This window comes from Pongo abelii, chromosome 1, assembly GCF_028885655.2.
Source record: "Pongo abelii isolate AG06213 chromosome 1, NHGRI_mPonAbe1-v2.0_pri, whole genome shotgun sequence".
In the NCBI taxonomy this organism is placed as follows: Eukaryota; Metazoa; Chordata; class Mammalia; order Primates; family Hominidae; genus Pongo; species Pongo abelii.
The window spans coordinates 14968410-14988657 of NC_071985.2; the positions used below are offsets into that span (position 1 = coordinate 14968410).

Consider the following 20248-nt stretch of genomic DNA (forward strand, 5'->3'; position numbering starts at 1 on the left):
CACTAACTACAGGAGAACTAGTGGCCTGGCTAAATGCTCTCGGCGCTGGTTTGTAGCAAGGTGATGACGGGGCAGTGACAGCACCTGGCCACAAGAGGGAGCCAGTCAGAAGTCTCTAGGGTTCTGCCCTGTGCGAAACCTCACCTGTTTCTTTTATTTGGGGGAATCTCTATTTCAGCTGATATTTGATAGTGCACGTGTCCTATTTCATACAGCTGTTATGAAATCCGACGAGCTAACTTTGACTAGCTTCTAATGTAATTGACTGAGTCTCGGTTGTAAAATGAGAGGTAATTCAAGGGATATAATTTCACTCCCCCTTCGTCATTGGTTAGAAGGAAGTGAAGCTGGCCCTTCGCAGTTGGGACTCAGCATGAGTGTGTCTGGCCCACTCTGGCTGTGTACACAAGGCCTAGGCAAAGGGCCAAGACTGCATGCACACATGGATGCCGAAGGATCCTTTGGGTTTCACGCACATCCTCACCCGAGAGTGGCAGTGTTAGCAGAAAGCTCCAGGCTGCAGGGCACGGTCATGCCATGCCCTACAGCAGGGAAAGCCGCCCATGAGAGACGGGGTGAGCACGCAGAGAGCGGAGCACATCGCCATTCCCAGGCTGGGTCCCCGACTGGCACACACTTTAGGGAATGCTTGTTGAAATGCTTGAAATGAAAGGTGCTTTAATGAATGCTTGTCTAGTATGGTTTGCAAGCAAGAAGGTTGGCAAGGCACACCAAGAACCGGGCCCTCTGCTGGGCTCATTTTCTGCTGCAAATCAGAAGGAAAGTGGTCAGCAGCTTATGCTCATGGTCCAGCACATGGAGCTAAGCAAGCCGATGGGCAGGTTTTGGTTGACATGACTGAGTGAGGGAGGAAGACAGATAATAAGGAACTTACCCTCACTCCCATGAACCTGTCCCTGAGAACGATCCATGAGAGCAAGAACACAAAAGCTTTGTTGCAGCAGAACAACACGGAGACATCCGTAGTGTTTATTTTCTTTATTGCATGTAAGTACAGGTAGTTTGTGAGTGTCCAAAGAACACCAAAGGGTGCTGCCTTGGTAAAAAACACCTTCAAAGTCAAGCCATTGTCTCCAAAAAATCGACAGCATTCCCTAAAACAAGGAAAGAGAGGCATTGTTATTATTTTCCTGGGTTCAGACAGACCATTTATTTCCTATACCAAGTTTTTTTTCTTTTAAGCAAATACAGGAAGGGGCAGGGTTTTAAAATTTATTATTTTTAATAAACATCTTTCTATTAAAGCCCTTCAACCTATTGCTTTAGTCCACTGAAACAAATGTTGCACAGTGATCTAATGTCACAGATTCTTCCTTCTGTTCATGTTAAGCTTGGAATTTATGGTTCTATACAGAAGGTAATGTTGGTGTTATCTGACCCGAAGGCCTAATTCTATGGTGATTGACTGAGGGATTCTGTCACTTGCTGAGTAAGAGAAGGGGGTCACTAAACCTTTTTTGGGGTGGGGGTTGTGGGAGAAGGACGGTAATGGAGGAGGATGGATACTCTAAGACAGGGTGTCTAATCTTTCGGCTTTTCTGGGTCACATTAGAAGAAGAGTTGTCTTAGGCCACATATAAACTACACTAACACTAACGATAGCTGATGAGCTACAAAAAGAAATCGCAAAAAAAAAAAAATCTCATAATGTTTAAAGAAAGTTTACAAATTTGTGTTTGGCCTCATTCAAAGCCAGCCTGGACCACATGTGGCCTGTGGGACAGGGGTTGGACAAGCTTGCTCTAAGAGAACACATTGAAACATAGTTTTAAAAAATGTTGCCCTCAATTGGAATTACCTTTGTGATCAGGCAGGGGCAGTCACTTCTTGGGTATATCTCATACATTTTGGCTATGATACAAATAGTGTTAACTCGCGACCTATTTTCTCCCTGAGGCCATTTTTAGGGTACTTATTCCACCATGTGGAAGTCCCACTTCTCTAAGAGACTATCTAGCACAGGAAGAATAAGCAGATCCAAAAGTTCAGAGTCTAACGCGGGAATGAGATGAGGAAACATCTGTAGAAGAAAGTCTTTTGATGCCATTCTAGAGTCTGGGGGAAGGATCACAGACAGTTCAAAAAATCTTCAAGAAAATTAAAGCCAGTCTTCTACATGCAGAAGAAGGAAGCGGAGGAGGCCGTGGGGAGCTCGGGTGTGGAGAGAGGCCACTGAGAAGGCTTGGTTGACAGCTGCCTGTTTCCTTGACTGTTGGGGAGTGAAGATCATTGCTGGATTGGGCCCGATGAGCCAGGCAAGCAGATGGACGAGTGAGGAGGCACTGCTTCATGAAAGTCCCTGTCCAGGCTCATGGACATGGTGCAGCACCGCCACAGCTGGGGATGGCCTGCCAGCCAGGAAGGGAGTCAGCCTGCTAGTGATCTAGAAATAGACTCAGTCCCAAATGAACTGCCACGAGAGCAAAAGAAAAAGACATCTCTAGAATAAACCAAATGCACTAGGTTGGGGGAATAGCTCTGGTCTGTGCCACTTAATATTAAAATGCAGAGAAAAAGGAGGAAAATTAAAAACAAGAGTCAAAGGGGATTGGGTAAGATTTTAAATTTAATTTTACTGTCCATTCTTCCTATCAGTCTAGAAGGAAATCTGTCTTTGTTCATGACTCAACTATGGGATGTCCATAGCAGGAACAAGAAAACTCTTTAGAGAAAGGCATGAGAGCCTGGGATATTGAGAGAGGAGAAACACACTTACCGTTTTGTAGAGTCTGGTGCAGTTTGGCCACCTTTCTCTGTACACAGAGTCCTATGTTGCTTCTGAACAAACCGGGGCCAGGTAAAACATTCACTTCACTAAATTTATCATGAAACTGATTCAACTGAATTGATTCCATTTTGGCTTTATACAGTTGCAACCCTCATCTAACTGAGAGGCTGATATTTCTGTTTGCCACGTAATTTTCACACAGTATTCCAGCTACATTTTCTATGGGGTTTTCCCAAGCCCCTGTTTGCAGAACAGTCTGTTCCCCCAGGGGCAGTGACCGTGAATTATGGTTTCCTGTATGTTTGTGATTATGGTGGCTACAAAGTGATGCTGGTCCATTGAGTATGACCAAAATAAAATACAAATATTCTTTCCAGCCATTAATGCCAATCTAACTCCACTATACTTCAGAGGTTTCCCTTTCTAAGAGAAGAACATCATGCAAGCAGAATTTCCAAGTTCCACCTGGCTCACTGTCATGAAAAACAATTCATGTTCTGGAAGGGGCCATCCAAGGCTAACTGGACAACCTACTTCCTCTTTGAAAATCCATATTTGACTCCTCCAAAGCCTGATCATTGTAGGTGGGATGGAGAAGGGAGGTAGGGCACAGATAGGGCTTGGTATTGATGATCCAAGTTGCTGGAAATGGGGAGAGAGTGGGGATCCCATCCTGGAGATGAAAAAGGTGAGACTCTGAGGCCTGGCAGAGTCCTGCTGGCCCTTTAAGGCCTCATGGCCAGGAGATCACAGCTTAGGTTGGTGGGTCTTGGTTCTAATGAGACCAAGACAATTGGCCCCCTGGACTGGTGAGCCTTGTGATATTTTGAGATCAAAGACTATGCACTAATCTTCAGTGCTAAGAGATTAGTGCACAGTCTTCAGTCTTAAAACAGCATAATATTGGCCCACAACGGTGGCTCACACCTGTAATCCTAGCACTTTGAGAGGCTGAGGTGGGTCAGCTGAGGTCAGGAGTTTGAGACAAGCCTGGCCAACATGGTGAAACCCTGTCTCTACTAAAAATTCAAAAATTAGCCAGGCATGGTGGTGAGCACCTGTAATCCCAGCTACTCGGAAGCCTGAGGCAGGAGAATCACCCGAACCCAGGAGGCGGAGGTTGCAGTGAGCTGAGATCGCACCATTGCACTCTAGCCTAAGTGACAAGAGCAAAACTCCATCTCAAAAAACAAACAAACAAACAAAAAAACCCAGCACAGTATCTCAGGATCTGGCTGGCCCATGTGCGTCCTTGATTGCAAGGGAACCCAAGACAGATGATGAACATGAATCCATTTCTGCCAGAGACCTCCCTCTTCTTGATATACAAATGGAGCACAGTCAACACTCTTGACTGACGCCCACATAACTGACGGGACAGTCTAACGCCCTTCATTCCTTCTGCTCACTGATGCTGCTGGCAGGCTAAAGACTAGAGGGTGGCAGGTTACTTCCAGAACACTCAAGTCCTTCTGTTCCTACGGATTGAGTCACATACAAAGATTAGATGTATTTACTTCTGATACTGCTTGTGCCAGTTAGCTGTTCTTGGTATTTCAATTACATGGTTTAATTAAATATTTCATAAACCAATGAAATATGAGTGGGAAACAAAAGCTTTTTTTCCGTGAAATCTAAATTGAGAACTTCAAGAAAGACTTAATAAAAATAAGCAATACTAGGCCGGGTGCGGTGGCTCACGCCTATAATCCCAGCACTTTGGGAGGCCGAGGTGGGTGGATCACAGGGTCTTTGGAGATCGAGACCAGCCTGACCAACATGGTGAAACCCCATTTCTACTAAAAACACAAAAAAATTAGCCAGGCATGGTGGTGCGCACCTGTAGTCCCAGCTACTTGGGAGACTGAGGCAGGGGAATCACTTGAACCTGGGAGGCGGAGGTTGCAGTGAGCCAAGGTGGTGCCACTGCATTCTAGCCTGGTGACAGAGCAAGACTCTGTCTCAAAAAAAAAAAAAAAAAAAAAAAAAAAGCAATACTGCTACTGAATATTTAACTATTCAATAGAATTATTCAAAGAAACATGGTAAAAGAAAAAATTGTAAAAATCTATAAGTTCTGCACTCATATTATTTGACAAATACTTATATACTTATGTTCTTAGTACTCTTTAAAGAATCCTAACTGGGATAGCCTGTCTTGACTTGATATTCTAACTTTTCTATGAATTTCTAAAATGTGGTTATATTACATATTTAGGGATGAGGATGGCTTATCATTTAATTCATATCAACAAACACTGGTTTAGCACTTGCCATTCCCACAATTCTAGACAAGGCCTTGTGGCTGATACAGAAAAGTAAACTTTTTAAGCTAAGGAAGCTTTTCTTTTAAACTAAGATGAATTATTTCTTTTGTAATTTCCTCCACTTCAGTTTTTCTATTTAGTTTTTTTCTATTTCAGTTTTTCTGGTGCTTCTTTTAGTTTGATATTGGATCTTTTGGTTCGATCTCCTAATTTTCTTTTTTCCTTCTCGCTTTCTCTATCTTATTTTATGGGAGATTATCTTGACTTTACATTCCAACTCTTCTATTACATTTTAAATATTGGTATCCTACATTTAATTTTCAAGAGCAGCCCCTGCTCATGAGAAGGTGTAATTGGGGAGATAACATTTATCCTTCAATAGGAGGCAATGCAAGCCTAACATATTCACATAGGAGATAGATGGTGTGGAATATAATGATGCTACAGTGGAGAGTTGGGCTGACTGGATAAGTCCTCATAAAAATGTGGATTTTGAGCTGAACCGAAGGACTAAAGGACAGGAAGGATTTATATAGGTGTGTGTGTGGGGTGGCAGAGAGATAATATCCTTGCAGAGATAAGAGAAGATATTGTATCTATGAAACAAGAACAAATATTTATTAAAAAGGATATAATCTTGGAAATTAAATATATAACTACATTTCAAAAATTAATAGACATTTTGGGAGGCCAAGGCGGGTAGATCACTTGAGGTCAGGAGTTTGAGACCAGCCTGGCCAATATGGTGAAACCCTGCCTCTACTAAAAAAATATAAAAATTAGCCAGGTGTGGTGGTGCACACCTGTAGTCCCAGCTACTTGGGAGGCTGAGGCATGAGAATCGCTTGAACCTTGGAGGTGGAGGTTGCAGTGAGCCGAGATCATGCCACTGCACTCCAGCCTGGGAAATAGAGCAAGACTCTGTCTCAAAAAAAATAATTAATAGAAAAGTTGGAATATAAAGTTGAAATAATCTCCCATAAAATGAGAGAGAGAGGGAGAGAGGAAGAAGGAAGGAAGGAAGGAAGGAAAGAAGGAAGGAAAGAAGGAAGGAAGGATAAAATTAGAAGATTAAACCAGAAAGTCCAATATCAAACTAAAAGAAACCCAAGAAGGAGCAAACAGAAAAGATGAAGTGGAGGAAATTACAAAATAAATCATTTAAGACAGTTTCTCAGAACTGAAAGACATGAATCTTCATTATGTAAGGGGCCACCAAGTACCAACAAAATAAATAAAGAAAGAACCACAACAAGGCACCTATTTGTAAAATAAAGGTATAAAGAGAAAACCTAAAATCTCCCAAGAGAAATAAAACAAACAAGGTCAAGAAACAGGAAATTGTAATTGCATCAGACACCACCACAACCAAAATGGAAGCTAGACAATCATGGCACAACGCATTCACATTTTTGAAGGAAAATTTTTTTTTTCCAGCCAGAATTCTATCCCCAATTATCAATCAAAGGTGGAGGTAGACTGAAGGCATTTTCAGCTATGCAGTCCTCAACAGCAGTGCCTCCCAAGCCACTGGAGGACAGGCTGCACCAAAGCAAGGGTTTAGACCAAGGAGGAGAAAGACGTGGCAGCTGGAAGCAGGCCAGCTCCACACGGGCAACAGAGAAAGTGGGTCCCAGCATCAGCAGGGTGCTCTGCTGCAGACCGGGAACCGCAGAAGGCTGCTGGAGGAGATTCTCTGAGGAAGTCTTGTGATTAAGCAAGAACAGAGAAAATAGTGGTAGGCTTTTGAGGTGGCAGAACGTTTAGGGGAAAAAATAGCAATCATTACATGGAAATCAAGATGAATGAGACAAAAGAGGGAAATATTGTTGGCAGGAGAAATGACAGGTTTTTCACAAAAGGAGGCAGAGTCAGTGAACAACATGTGTGCTTATGATAATGCAAACACTATTAACTAAAAATTGGGATATTATTATGTTGGGGGGTAGGGAAGAAAGGGTAGGGTGAGATAGAAATCAGAGGATGTCTATATTTAAGAAATACTGAGATAAGAATTTAATTTAGCTAAACTGGTATAAATACTAGAGAAAAGTATCCGCAAGAATTGAGGGTGGCTGAGAGTAGGCAGATGTGGAGCTGGAAGAAGTTGCTCCTTTTTACCATAATTCTTTTACTACTATTTTGCTTTTCCAAAGTATGTGCATGCATTAAATTGCTAAAATTAAGTTAATTAAAAACACATGAGAGAGGTAAAGTTTCTGTGGTTGAAGCTGAAACGTGGGCACTCAGACAGCTTTGAGGGGTGCAGTTTGAAAACCACAGAGAGAGAAGCCCCGCAATTAACAGTGAAGGATGCCACAGCCTAGACAGACGAAAAGACCCACTCAAGTTCAAACAGATGTTAGTAGTGGAGCCAAACCTGCAGCCTGGGCTTATTCCTCAGTGAACACTCTTATGTTCCTCTCTTTTTCCCATACCCATTTCATCACCATTTAAACATGTCTAAGCCTTTCCAACTTTAACATACCCCTATACAAAAGCAAGCCTCTCATCCAGCCCCTTTCCTTTGTTCCCCTTTTTCATAGCCATACTTTCCAGAATAGCCATACTTTCCAGAATAGCCATCTACTCTCATGTTCTCCATGACCTTGCCTTCCTCACTGTCCAGCTACTCTAGTCCATGCCTGCTCCCCACACTCACTCAAACCCCTGGACCAACTGTGAATGACCTTCACATTGCCAATTCCAGAAGGCACTTTTTGGTGTTCATCTTACTCTGGGAAGCCTCTGACATTGTTGACTGTTTCTCCCTGAAACACCCTCTTAGCTTCCAACTCAGCACAGTCCCCAAAGTTTCCTTTGACCTCTCCACATCCTTTTAGACTTCCTCTGTAGGCCTTCTTTGGTATTTTTTTAAAATTTCTTCTTAAAAAAAAAAAAAAACCCCAGGATACATGTGCAGAATGTGCAGGTGTGTTACATAGGTACATGTGTGCCATGGTGGTTTGCTGCACCTATTGACCTGTCCTCTCAGTTCCCTTCCCTCATCCCTCATCCTTCAACAGGCCCTGGTGTGTGTTGTTCCCCTCCCTGTGTCCATGTGTTCTCAATGTTCAACTCCCACTTATGAGTGAGAACATGGGGTGTTTGGTTTTCTGCTCCTGTGTTAGTTTGCTGAGGCTGATGGCTTCCAGCTTCATCCATGTTCCTGCAAAGGACATGATCTTATTCCTTTTCATGGCTGCATAGTATTCCATGGTGTATATGTACTGCATTTTCTTTATCCAGTCTATCATTGATGTACATTTGGGTTGGTTCCATGTCTTTCCATTTTAAATAGTGCTACAATAAACATACGTGTGCATGTGTCTTTATAGTAGAATGATTTAGATTCCTTTGGGTATATACTCAGTAATGGGATTGCTGGGTCAAATAGTATCTCTAGTTCTAGATCCTTGAGGAATTACTGCACCGTCTTCCACAATAGTTGAACTAATTTACATTCCCACTAAGAGTGTAAAAGTATTCCTATTTCTCCACAGCCTCACCAGCATCTATTGTTTCCTGACATTTTAATAATCGCCATTCTGACTGGCATGAGATGGTATCTCATTGTGATTTTGATTTGCATTTCTCTGATGATCAGTGATGTTGAGCATTTTTTTCATATGTTTGTTGGCCGTGTAAATGTCTTCTGTTGAGAAGTGTCTGTTCATATCCTTTGCCCACTTTTTGATGGGGTTGTCTTTTTCTTGTGCATATATTAAGTTCCTTGTAAATTCTGGATGTTAGACCTTTGTCAGATGGGTAGATTGCAATACCACCCTGAACACGCCCGATCTTGTCTGTTCTTTGATAATTTCTTAGGATTCTCTTCAACCTACAAATAGTCACTGAGCAATGTCATCTATTGTCATGGTTTTAAAGCCCAGCTGACGACTCTTTAATCAGGACACTTTTAAAAATCTGATACTACCCTTGCCTGGACATTCCCAGATGCCTCAAATTCAGCCTTCCCAAATAAACTCAGTGTCTTTCCCCTGCATCCTCAATCCTGAGATGCTACCATGATTCATGTTTCTACCCAGGCCAGATACTTAAGAATCATTTTCAGTTTCTCCTTTTTTGTCTTCACATCTAATTTATCACCATAGCCTATAGATTATTTCTACTAAATATTTTATTCTCATGGTCAGTACCCTGGCTCATGCCCTTATTCTCTCTCACTTCAACTACTGCTGCTGGAGACTAGTTAAGCTTCTCTCTTCACTGCTGTCCCTCCTCCAATCCAATTCGTTCCATTTTCCACACTACACTCAGAGAGAGCCTCCTCTTCCCTGGCCTTCCCTTAGGATAATGGCCAACCTCTTTGGTTGGTTAATTTCCATCAGTTGCGTATCAGCTCATATATCGCCTTCAGTGAAGTGTTCCTGACACATCGTCCCATAATGCCCTGTCTTCCTCATCACAGTGTACAGGACCCTTATTGTAACTGCACTTTATTGTAATAGCAGCTTATTTAATTGTCCAACTTCTTCACTAGAACGTACACTCTGTGTGGTTGTTATACTTTTGCTTCATATTATATCCTCATAGCCTAGCATATAATACATGTTCACAAATAATTTTTTTACAGAATGCATGCACTTACTCTTTTATGGAGGACCAGAGATTTTTCAAACAATGAAGCATGGGGCCATTTGTCTTAAAAAATCCCAGGGAGCTGTTAAAAATACAATAGCTTGGATTTGACCCCAGACATACTTAATCATACTGTCCAGTGAGGGGCCGAGAATTTTGTAGAGAATGGTGCAGTTTATATGTGGGATGCATTCTTGACAGCATGCCATCATTCAAAATTTACAAATCTTGACTAGTTTTCCCCCAGTAGCACTGTGTTTCTGTTCGTCAGCCAGTTAACGTTAACACCATTACCTGGCATTTATAGTTCACTTGGCCTTCCAGAATTGGTATTGTGATTCTTGTTTAGCTTTTAAAATCTCAGAAGAGTCACATTATTTGAAATTTTATGCATACATAAAACATGTCATAGTTATATTTTGTTACTGCAAATTTGCATTAAAATGTGAACTTCATTGTATTTTTTTAAAATTTCCAGATTATTTTCATGAACAAATTTGAACTCAAAGGTTCATGCTCTTTTCTCTCTCTTTCTCCATTTTCTTTCTTTCTCTCTTTTAAAAAGTTCTTCTAAATTTTTAATTGTGGTAAACTACATATAACATAACATTTACAATCTTAACAATTTCTTTTTTCTTTTTTTTTGAGATGAAGTCTCACTCTATCGCTAAGGGTGGAGTGCAGTGGTGTGATCTCAGCTCACTGCAAACTCCGCCTCCCAGGTTCATGCCATTCTTCTGCCTCAGCCTCCCAGGTAGCTGGGACAACAGGCACCTGCCACCACGCCTGGCTAATTTTTTGTATTTTTAGTAGAGAGGGGGTTTCACCGTGTTAGCCAGGATGGTCTCGATCTCCTGACCTCGTGATCTGCCCGCCTCAGCCTCCCAAAGTACTGGGATTACAGGTGTGAGCTACCACGCCCGGCCTGCTTTGTTACTTTTTATTGATGATAGTCTGTGTAAAGAAAATTGTAGGGCTCTGAATGATGTCATTTTCTTCTGGTGTAGATTTAATTTTTTCTGGCATGAAGATCACCTTGACTGGCTCATACTAGTCAATTTCTGTTTTTCCCCCTTTACTCTTAGGTCATAGAACTTTCGTTGGTCTCAACTAAAAGTACTGGTTGTTTACAAGGGCTTCTCCCACTTGGTGGGTTTGAACTCTGGTTTTTCTCCCCAGGACTATGAGACTACTAAAGTCTTTGCCTTGGTGGATGCTTTTTCTGTTTGGTTCCTCCTTGTCTGATCCCAAACATTCACAGTTTAGGTATCAGTCAATGCCTTGAGGGGTAACAGCACATGGAATTTAGATTTACTTCTGTTGAGTTCTTCTCTTCTGTGATCCTGAATCAATCTCAATCCCTGGCTAGGCTACCAGCCTTGAATTTCTAGCTTTTTGTCCTCCCAGCCTAATGAGTGCCATAAGTTCCATGCTGCTGGTTTCTGTTTGGCTTCTATGACAAACAATGTGAACTGGAAAATTCTATAAGAAGGCAAAGCACCAGCAAATGTACGGCTGCCCTCCTCTGTGTCCCTTCACTCTGGATCCTGGTACTTTAAGTCCTGGCTGTATGGTTGCTCTCTGATGTCCCATAACAATTTTTTAAAGTATTTCCTCCAACTTTTATAATTTTTCTCAAAGGGAGGGTTAGTCTGATTTACTCTGTCAGAGAATTGCCTACCTTTATTTAAGCTGCTAAATTTTAGAGGCTCAAAGGAGGTTCTGAAATGACCCTGGGTAGGTGATCAGAGAAGAATTATAATAGTGGCAAATTGATCATTCCTGGGCCCCAATCCAGAGATGCTGTTTCAGTAGGTCTGGAATGGGGCACAGAAATTTATGTATTTTAAAATATACTTAGGAGATTCTGATGCATATCCAGGTAGATCACGATCTCTGAAAATGTATCTGAGGAACACTTGTGCCATTAACACCTGGGGCACTTGCTAACGCTTTGTCTAAGCCACTATCATTTCTTACCTAGATTATTATTATCCTTCTTTCATACCTTTGTCTCTTTCTTTTAAACATAAATCAGGCCATGTTATTTTCTTGCTCAAAAACTTTCACTGGCTTCCCATCTTATCTGGAGTAAAAAAGGTAAATATGGGGGAAGATTTGGACATGGTTCTTTTCCTCATCCCTTCAGATCTCTGACCAAACTTCAGAGACCTTCCCAGACACCCTCTATAAAACAGTAACTACACTACCTCAGTCCCTTTCAGCATACCTTAATCCTTCACTTCTTTATCACTCGCACTGTCTTTCTCTGAGATGTCACATATTTACATTTTTCAAAAAAAACCTGTCTTTATTGAGGTATGATTGACCTAAAAAAGGCAGTGCATATTTAATGTATACAACTTAATGAGTTTGGAGTAAGTACACACCCATGAACTCCACAATTAATGCCACAAATATATCCATCACCTCCAAAGTTGCCCCAGCCCTCTTTTTTTTGTGTGTGTTAAGAACACTTAACATAAGATTTACCCTGTTAGCACATATTTAAGTATATGCCACAGTATTAGTAGCTATAGGCACTCTGCTGTACAGAAGAGCTCTAGGACTTATTCGTCTTGCATAACTGAAACTTTGCACTCTAACTCTTCCTTGTTTTCTGCCCCCCTTATCCTTTAGCAACCACCATTATACTCTTTGCTTCTATGAGTTGAACTATTTTTTTTTTTTTTTTGAGACAGGGTATTGCTCTGTCACCCAGGCTGGAGTGCAGTGGCATGATCATGGCTCACTGCAGCCTCAATCTCCAGGGCTCAAGTAATCTTCCCACCTTGGCCTCCCAAAGTGCTAAGATTACAGGCATGAGCCACTGTGCCCAGCCAAGTTTAACTATTTTAACTATTCCCTTATATTAGTGAGATCATATAGTATTTGTCCTTCTGTGTCTGGCTTATTTCACTTAGCATAATGTCCTCTAAGTCCATCTATGTTGCCCAGATGGCAGGATTTCCTTCTTTTGTAAGGCTGAATAGTATTACATGTTGTATACATACCACACTTTATCCATTTGTCCATCAATAAACATTGAAGCTGGCTATTGTGACTCGTGCTGCAGTAACATGGGAATGCAGACATGATCTCTTTAACATACTGATTTCAGTTCCTTTGTATATATACCCAGTAATGGAATTTCTGGATCATATGGTAGTTCTATTTTTAATTTTTTGAGGTATCTCCATACTGTTTTCCATGGTGGCTGCACCCATTTTCATTTCTACAGCAGTGTACAAGGGTTCCCTTTTCTCCATATTATCACTAACACTTGTTGTCTTTTGCTTATGATAGTAGCCATTCTAACAGACGTGAGGTGGTATCTCACTGTAGTTTTGATTTGCATTTCACTAATGATTAGTGATGCTGAGCATCTTTTCATATACCTATTGGCCGTTTGTATGTCTTCTTTGGAGAAATGTCTGTTCAGGTCCTTTGACCACATGTTTTTTTTAATTGTCTGTGTTCATCCACTGTAGGCAAATATTTCATTAAAAGAAAATGTAAGTTCAAGGCATTTGCAGCCTACAAGAAATTTTAGTTTCTGAGATTTTCCCTTGAGGAATGGTCCAGCCTGAACGATAAGGTCTTGGAGAGGGAACATGGAGAAGCTCAGACTGCATATATGTCTCACTAACTAGGAGTTTTACAGCCTCCTCCACAGGAATCTGTTCTTTGGGGACCAGCTGGTTATTTTGCATGCTCAATCAAACAGCAGAGGTATCTGAGAAGTGCCGAGAGTGTGCCTGTTCCCAAAGCATCGCTGGTCCACAGGGCCCCTGGCCAACTTGCTAGATTCACAGTGAAGTGATTCTGTGCTCTATGACAAAGGTGAAGATGGAAGCGGCAAAGACAGAGATGACTGACAGCCTCCATTTATGTCTGGATACTAAGATGGCAAGTGAAGCAGTCTGGCTACTTAGGAAGGATGGACCTTCTGAACCGCTGCACATTTCCTTCCAACCTGAAACAGCTTCTCCATATCAGAAACCATTCTTCCTATTCTAAAGAGTTCATTAAAATATTGCATGGAATAAAGCTACTCTGAATACTTTTGTTTGTGATAGTCCACTTAACCCAATGAGGTTACACACTAGGTTTTTTTTTTGAAGCAGAAAGACCCCATAGGACCATCCCTTGCAAAATGTGATTTTTTTGTGATGGAGGTAGGAGATGAAGAACAAGCTGGAGATGGGCTCTAATGACAGCTGTTAGTACTGAAATGGAATAGGTGGCCCAGGAAAGTGTCAACCTTCTGCTTTAACAAAGCACATCCCTCCACAAAACAGAGGGAAACAGTGCTCAGCTCTTGTTCAACAGGTCCCAGAAGATAACAGCTGCTGGGCTCTCACTTTTATGTTCCTGCTTTTTCACAACTTCCACATCAGCAATGATTGGTTTGAGTTTCACGAAACTGTCAAGAGATGAACCAGGAATACATTTGTATAACACATGATCCAACAGCATTTATATCCCAGAGTGGAGAAGACACAGCAGAGTGTGTGGACCTTTACTTGGCTCCTTTAAAAGAAGTTGGAACTCAGACTCAGTGGGAACAGTGGAGCAACACCAGATCTGAGGGTGCCCGCCAGAGTCCCAGAATGGGACTCCACAGCTGTGGCAGGTATCTGTGTTCATCTGCTGGCTGGCCTGGCTTTCTTCCCCAGGGGTGGTTATTTATTTGGGGCTTTGCAGTGGTAGAAAGGAGTATATTTAGCTCACCATGAAAAAGAATTTTCAAATAATTGTTTAAGACAAGCAGCTGAGATTTCAAAGCTGGGCTTGCTTTTGTACCCCCACACCACCTTTCAGGGATCTAGGATTCCATTAGTGTGGAAAGACAACCAACAAAAATTCCAAACATTTGATGAGATTTCCTGAAGACCTTGGCCGAGCGGCACTCCCTCTCAAGCTCAGCCTGGCTCCCGTGCTTGCAATCGAGAGACCGACACTTGAGAACTGGCCTGACCAATGTGCTCTCTGCATTTGTCACTATGAAAGGGAATGGAAATTGGGTACACATCAGTGGGCAGAATGGCAATCTTCAAAGCTCAAGCTTTGCAAGGGAGCAATGCAGTATCCAATGAGATATCTCACAGAGCTACCCCACAGACATTCAAGAACGTGTAATGGGATAGTTTAATTATCCTATGGGGATTCCAAAAGGCCTTCAGCCCAACTTTAGTCCCTTCGTCACTCATGTTAATGTCATCTGCTGTCCTTGGCCTTTCTCAGAGGAGCAGGAACAATATTTTGTCCTAGTGATCTGTCACTAACGCAGGCTGCAGGATCACAGAGCTGCAATCACAGGGCCCAGCTGGGACAGCGAGGCACTGAGATGGGCAACCTTCCTCACTAGACAATCACGACATTTCTCTGCATCTGGCTGAACTCAGTTTCTGCCTCAGGCCCCGTGGGCTTCAGAAATTTGCAGATACTCCCTTGCTGCTGTCTCCTTCATGGAGTTACTGGCTCTCTCCTCTTCTATGGCTTTCTCTTTGACTTTGGGCTCCCCCCAGGCACCCTGTAAATCCGCCCCCATAATATTCTGTGCTTACCTCCCTCCCACCTCCACAGAGCTCTATCATGACTGTTTACATAGCTGTCTCTCCCAGCAGAGCACGATCTCTTCCTGGATGAAGGAGCCTGTGTCTCAGTCACCTTTGTACCTTCCAGCATCTAGGATAGTGCACAACCCAAAAGTGGCAGTCAGGAAATATTTGTGAATAAATGAGCGGAACTCAGTGCTTGATGTTTAGGCAGATTTTGCCAACGTCAGCACATTTATACTGCCAGAAAGTTTAGCAAGTGGGTATCTTAAAACTGTGAACGATCAGTTGGCAGGGACGTCAGAGCTCCGACTTCCGTACTTTAGATGTAGGAAAGCTCTGGCATGGATGTGATGCATTCTGCCCAGGGTGATGGGGAGCTAGTTAGTAGCAGGGCTGAGTCTAGAACTAGGGGCTCCTGATTCAATTCCCCACTCTCTGCATTTATTTTAGTGAAGTCTTAATTGTGGCTGATGTGCTCGGTAAAGTGGAACAATCTTTACCAGAAAGAGAGTCGCTGCCCACCTACTCTGCTGGCCGAGACAGAGCCAGGAAACAGAGCCAAGCCTGTTGCAATGGTGGTTCCTTCGCTGCTTCGGCTCAATGCTGTCGAGAGACCTGTGTGGAGTGCTGAGCCTAAGGAACCTGCCTCCCTGGGTTTTGCAGGAAAGGGTATGTGGATTTGGGGTTTATTCCCTGCAACTAATTATGCAGATGTGTAGGCAATGCTCTTTGCTATTTTCAGGAGCTGTGTTAAAACTATTTAAAGCCGTGGGCATAGATTTGTCTTTAGAAAAGAAACATTCAGGGGAATTATCCCAAGGGCTCTCCCTCTGGCTTATGATTTATGCATTTAGAAAACAGCTTCCTTCAAACTGAAGAGACGTAAAGACTTGTGGAATTCAGCATCAAATGAACAGGCTGTGTTTTCCTGGTCTCAAACCTAGAGTAAGACGAAGATGACCCCAATTCAACAGCTTTTGAAAAATCAGGATCATTCCTAAAGACAACAGTTTTATGAAAGGTGAAATTAAAGGTTGTTATATCTCAAGGGCAAGAATGCTTACGGATGGGGTCAACTCCATAATGTGCCTTTTTTGGATAACACTGATTTCTATTAATCGGAAAGCTTTTCAAGGCCAGCCCCAGGAGACTGGTGTATCTGGGTGCACTGGTTTTGAAGGCAGATGTGCTCTTTGGGTATGTCTGTCTCTCTTTCTCTCTTCCTCACACACACAGCCAGAACTGCCTACATCCAGACCAACAGCATAGACTTCTTTAGAGCTGGATGGATTTCCATGGCACATGCTGACGGCTTCTTGTAAATATAATTCAGATTTGACTAACCGTTTAAATGTGTTTCCTGGCCCTGCATGTGATGTGGATCAGAGACATGCATTGTTCACCCTTGAAGACACAGAGATTCAAGGATTCAAAATGGGTTGAGAGAAGGTTATCCTTGTTTTTGGATGCTTTCCCAGCATAGAGAAAGCTCCCAGGTACTGCTGAGCTCTGGCTCTCGGTTCCTCACCTCCTAGACTCAGGCTTGCACCCCGGGAACCGCCATCCTTAGGGCTCCTGCCTGCTCCAGAGGCTTCCCGACAGGCCTTCCTAGTTCCCATCTTGCTGTGATTCTTGCTTATGGCTCCTTTCTGTGCACTTGGAGTCTATGGACCCCCAGTGACAGTCAGCTCTAGCTGTGAGAGAGGTAGTCTACCTTTTCTAGAAAAAGTGGAGCTTTTCAAAATAAAGTTACTCTCATCGGCCTATGGCAGCAGAGGGGTCTGGAGGCAGGATCTTGCTTGAGTGCCCCTTTTGGGAAGCTGATAATGAGTCTTAGACATCATAAGTCTAAAAATGAATTAGCTGTATATCTCTGGGTGTCAGTTGTTTTCTTCATTTGTGAAATGAAGGGCCAGATCCAATGGCCTCTAGGATCCTTTCACAGTCAAAAATCAGTGAATATGAGATTCAAATCCTGATAACTTGAAAATCTAAAGCTGGAAGTAACTTTCTGGAGGAGAGGCCCAGGCCTGGAGAAAACATCACTGTTGAAGGGCCCTGGTTTGGGAGGTGGCAGGAGGACAGGCCCCGCCTGCACTATGCTTCCTCTCTGTTCATGGCAGGGAACTGACAGTTCATAAGAACAAGGGCAACTCTAAACAGCAGCAAAGCTTCTCACTGAGCATATTAAAACCACCCTAGTATTAGCCCCAGGGCCCTTTCCCATTCTAAGACAGAACATTTGGGGGTGACATACACCCATGGGTGGGATTCTAACATTTATCATTTATTCCAGACCCTAGGATGCCCCAAGCCAGGCACCACAATTGTTTTAGTCATTTCATGGTAACAGTTCTGGAGCCAGATGGTTAACCCATTTATGCCGGAGGTTGTGACTTTTTGAATTTAATTTGAATTTAAAAATCAGACATTGGTGATGACCTTGAGCAGTAGGATATAAATAACTCCCACATGCTTGGTGTTCCAATAATGGAACACTAGGCATAAGTGGGTCAAGGGAGTCAAAATCTTCCCTGACCATGTTGTCTATGCAAGCCCAGAATCAAGACCCTGCTGATCTGTAGAGGGCCACTGCTGAGAGGCCAGATGGCCTCCCTGCTGTCCTTAGCCAGGTTTGCAAGAGATCAACTGCCTCACACATTGCTTTCCTTGCATGATTCTCAATGTGCCGGGCTGCCAGAACTTGGCACAAAAGGCAGCAGGTAGGCACTGCAGCAGTGTTTATAGGAGTGGATGCATCAAAGCCTTACAAATCTCTGCTCCCTCACTCCAAGATGCAGAAGCACATGCTACCACCAGTCCTGCAACCAAACCCAGACACGTGCAGTCCAGGCGTGGTGAGCTATGGTTTCCCTGGAGCTAAGACAGTCAGGGATCTGCCACTGCCACTCTTGACCTCTTGTTCCCCTGTCACTCTCATCCCATCTCGAAGCCTTATGCTTCTTTTTTGTCTTCTGCACACCAAGGACATCACTAGCTCCTGATACTTTTGGCTTTTGCCTTAAAGTGTATTTGGAAAGTACAAGGACCAACTGCAGTCAATTTTGCTTCTGGAAGGCAAGATTACCCTAATTAGTGTAAATACAAATTATGGTGGCTTCTCCATCACGAAAACCCCACTAGGGGCCTAGAACGGTGGCTCATACCTGTAATCCCAGCACTTTGGGAGGCAAAGGCAGGAGGATGGCTTGAGCCCAGGAGTTCGAGACCAGCCTGTGCAACAGAGTGAGACCTCTTAAAAAAATTTAGCCACTTGTGGTTGTACATGCCTGTAGTTTCAGCTACTTGGGAGACTGAAGAGACTGCAGTGAGCCATGATTGCACCACTGCACTTCAGCCTGGGTGACAGAGCAAGACTCCATCTCTTAAAAAAAATATCCTCTAGTGCAGCTCTGTGCTACCCTGCTCCATTTTTCTGGGGAACTGCTCCTCCTCTGGCTCTACTCTGACTCTCCCCAAGCTCTAGCCAAGGGCCTCACCATGTGGTCTGGGGACCAGCAGCATCAGCTCTGCCTGGGAACTTGTTAGGAATACCAAGCCCCAACCCAGACTTCCTTCTTCAAATCAAAATCTGCATTTTAACAAGTTCCCCTAATGTGTGCACATTAGCATTGATAAGCACCGCTCTAGCAATCAGAATTGAATGATGGGTATTGCCTGTTGCTTTTTTGGCTACAGTGGTTAGCGTCAGTCAGTGTGTGTGTGTGCACATGCGCACGATGTATGTGTTGGGGAGGGGTTGGTGGTTTGGGGGGTGGTGAGCAGGCATGTGACCCAAGCTGGTCCCAAATCTATCTCCAGCAACCACAGTAATCAGCCTTTGGCTTTTTCACATCTCCAGTGAAGAGCCTATTCTTTAATGGTGAATCTGAAGTTTAAGTTCATATCTATTGGTGGCCTCTCCTTACCCCCAATTTTCAGTAAGAGAGAATCAAGCCAGTACACAGAGAGTAGCAGAATTGAGAGGGACCAAAGAAGGAAAGGGAGGAAAAAAAAAAAAGGTGAGTTCTACTACTTTTCAAGTTTTTAGTTGTAGAAAGAACCCTTAGGTTCTTTAATGTCCTGGTTCATTCCATCCTAAGGCCAGGTGCTCAACTCCTCTAACAAGTCTCTCAACCTCTATAATATTCTTCTAGTAAATCGCCTCTTTGCTTAGCTAGTTTGAGCTGGTTTGATTAATTTTCTAAGTGGTCCTGATGAGTGCTGTTGCAGTCAGAGGCTGTGACCTCTAGGGCCCATCCAGGGTGAGGGACGGAAATGGAGTAGGATTCTCAGCAGCTCCCTGTTGATGAGTGTCCCATCCCTGACATCTGACTCCAGGACATGGGGCAGTGAAGCCATCACTTCCACTTCAGACTTTCCTGCAAGTGCACCAAGGCTAACCCTTCTCTTGAGTGATGGAGTCTACCCTGCATGTGTGGGAGTATACTTTTTATATGTGCTGGAGTATATGAGACTTACAATATGTCTCAGTCTGATACATTTTATTCACCCTTACCTGTAATTTACTGTGTTTTATACTCTAAAAATTTATATCATATCATTTTTGAGAATTTTTTTTCTCGTGATTATTCTTTAAAACAATTTCTTCTCCCCATTTTCTTCATTCTGCTTCTGAAGCTCCTATGAGGTAAATGTTACAGCTTCTTATCATCTCTTAACATTCCATTGTGTCTTGTCATTCCATATCTCTTCACTTATTTTTTGTATTTCTCATCTCTTTATGTCTCTGTGCTTTATTTTGGATGATTTCTTCAGAATGATCTGCCAATTCACTAATTCTCTTTTGAGCTGTGTCTGGTTTATAGCTTAACTCATCATTAGAAAAAATAACTATTTTTTCCTTCTGGAGTGCTTATAGTTTCCAATTTTGTTCTTCATGTGCAATGCCCTCTTCTTTCTTTGAAAACTTTAAACATACTATTAATAAAGCTCTTTTGGTTTGTGCAGCAGTTTCTGGGATGTAAGTTCCACCATTTGTTGTGGTTTGCTAACTTTCTCTCTCAAAATGTTTTAGTTTACTTTGTGATTTATAAGTTTTGACT

The 20248-nt window shown here is 42.8% G+C and overlaps 1 protein-coding gene across 2 annotated transcripts in view; it reads right to left on the reverse strand.

The window, feature by feature from the left end:
- SLC35F3 (solute carrier family 35 member F3) overlaps positions 1–20248 on the reverse strand; it is a 414885-nt gene that overhangs the window by 16150 nt on the left and 378487 nt on the right. For both annotated transcript variants that reach the window (XM_024252548.2, XM_024252542.3), the window contains one exon: positions 896–1115. In XM_024252548.2, coding sequence (XP_024108316.1) covers positions 896–1115 — 220 coding nt within the window. The remainder of the gene's footprint in view (positions 1–895; positions 1116–20248) is intronic.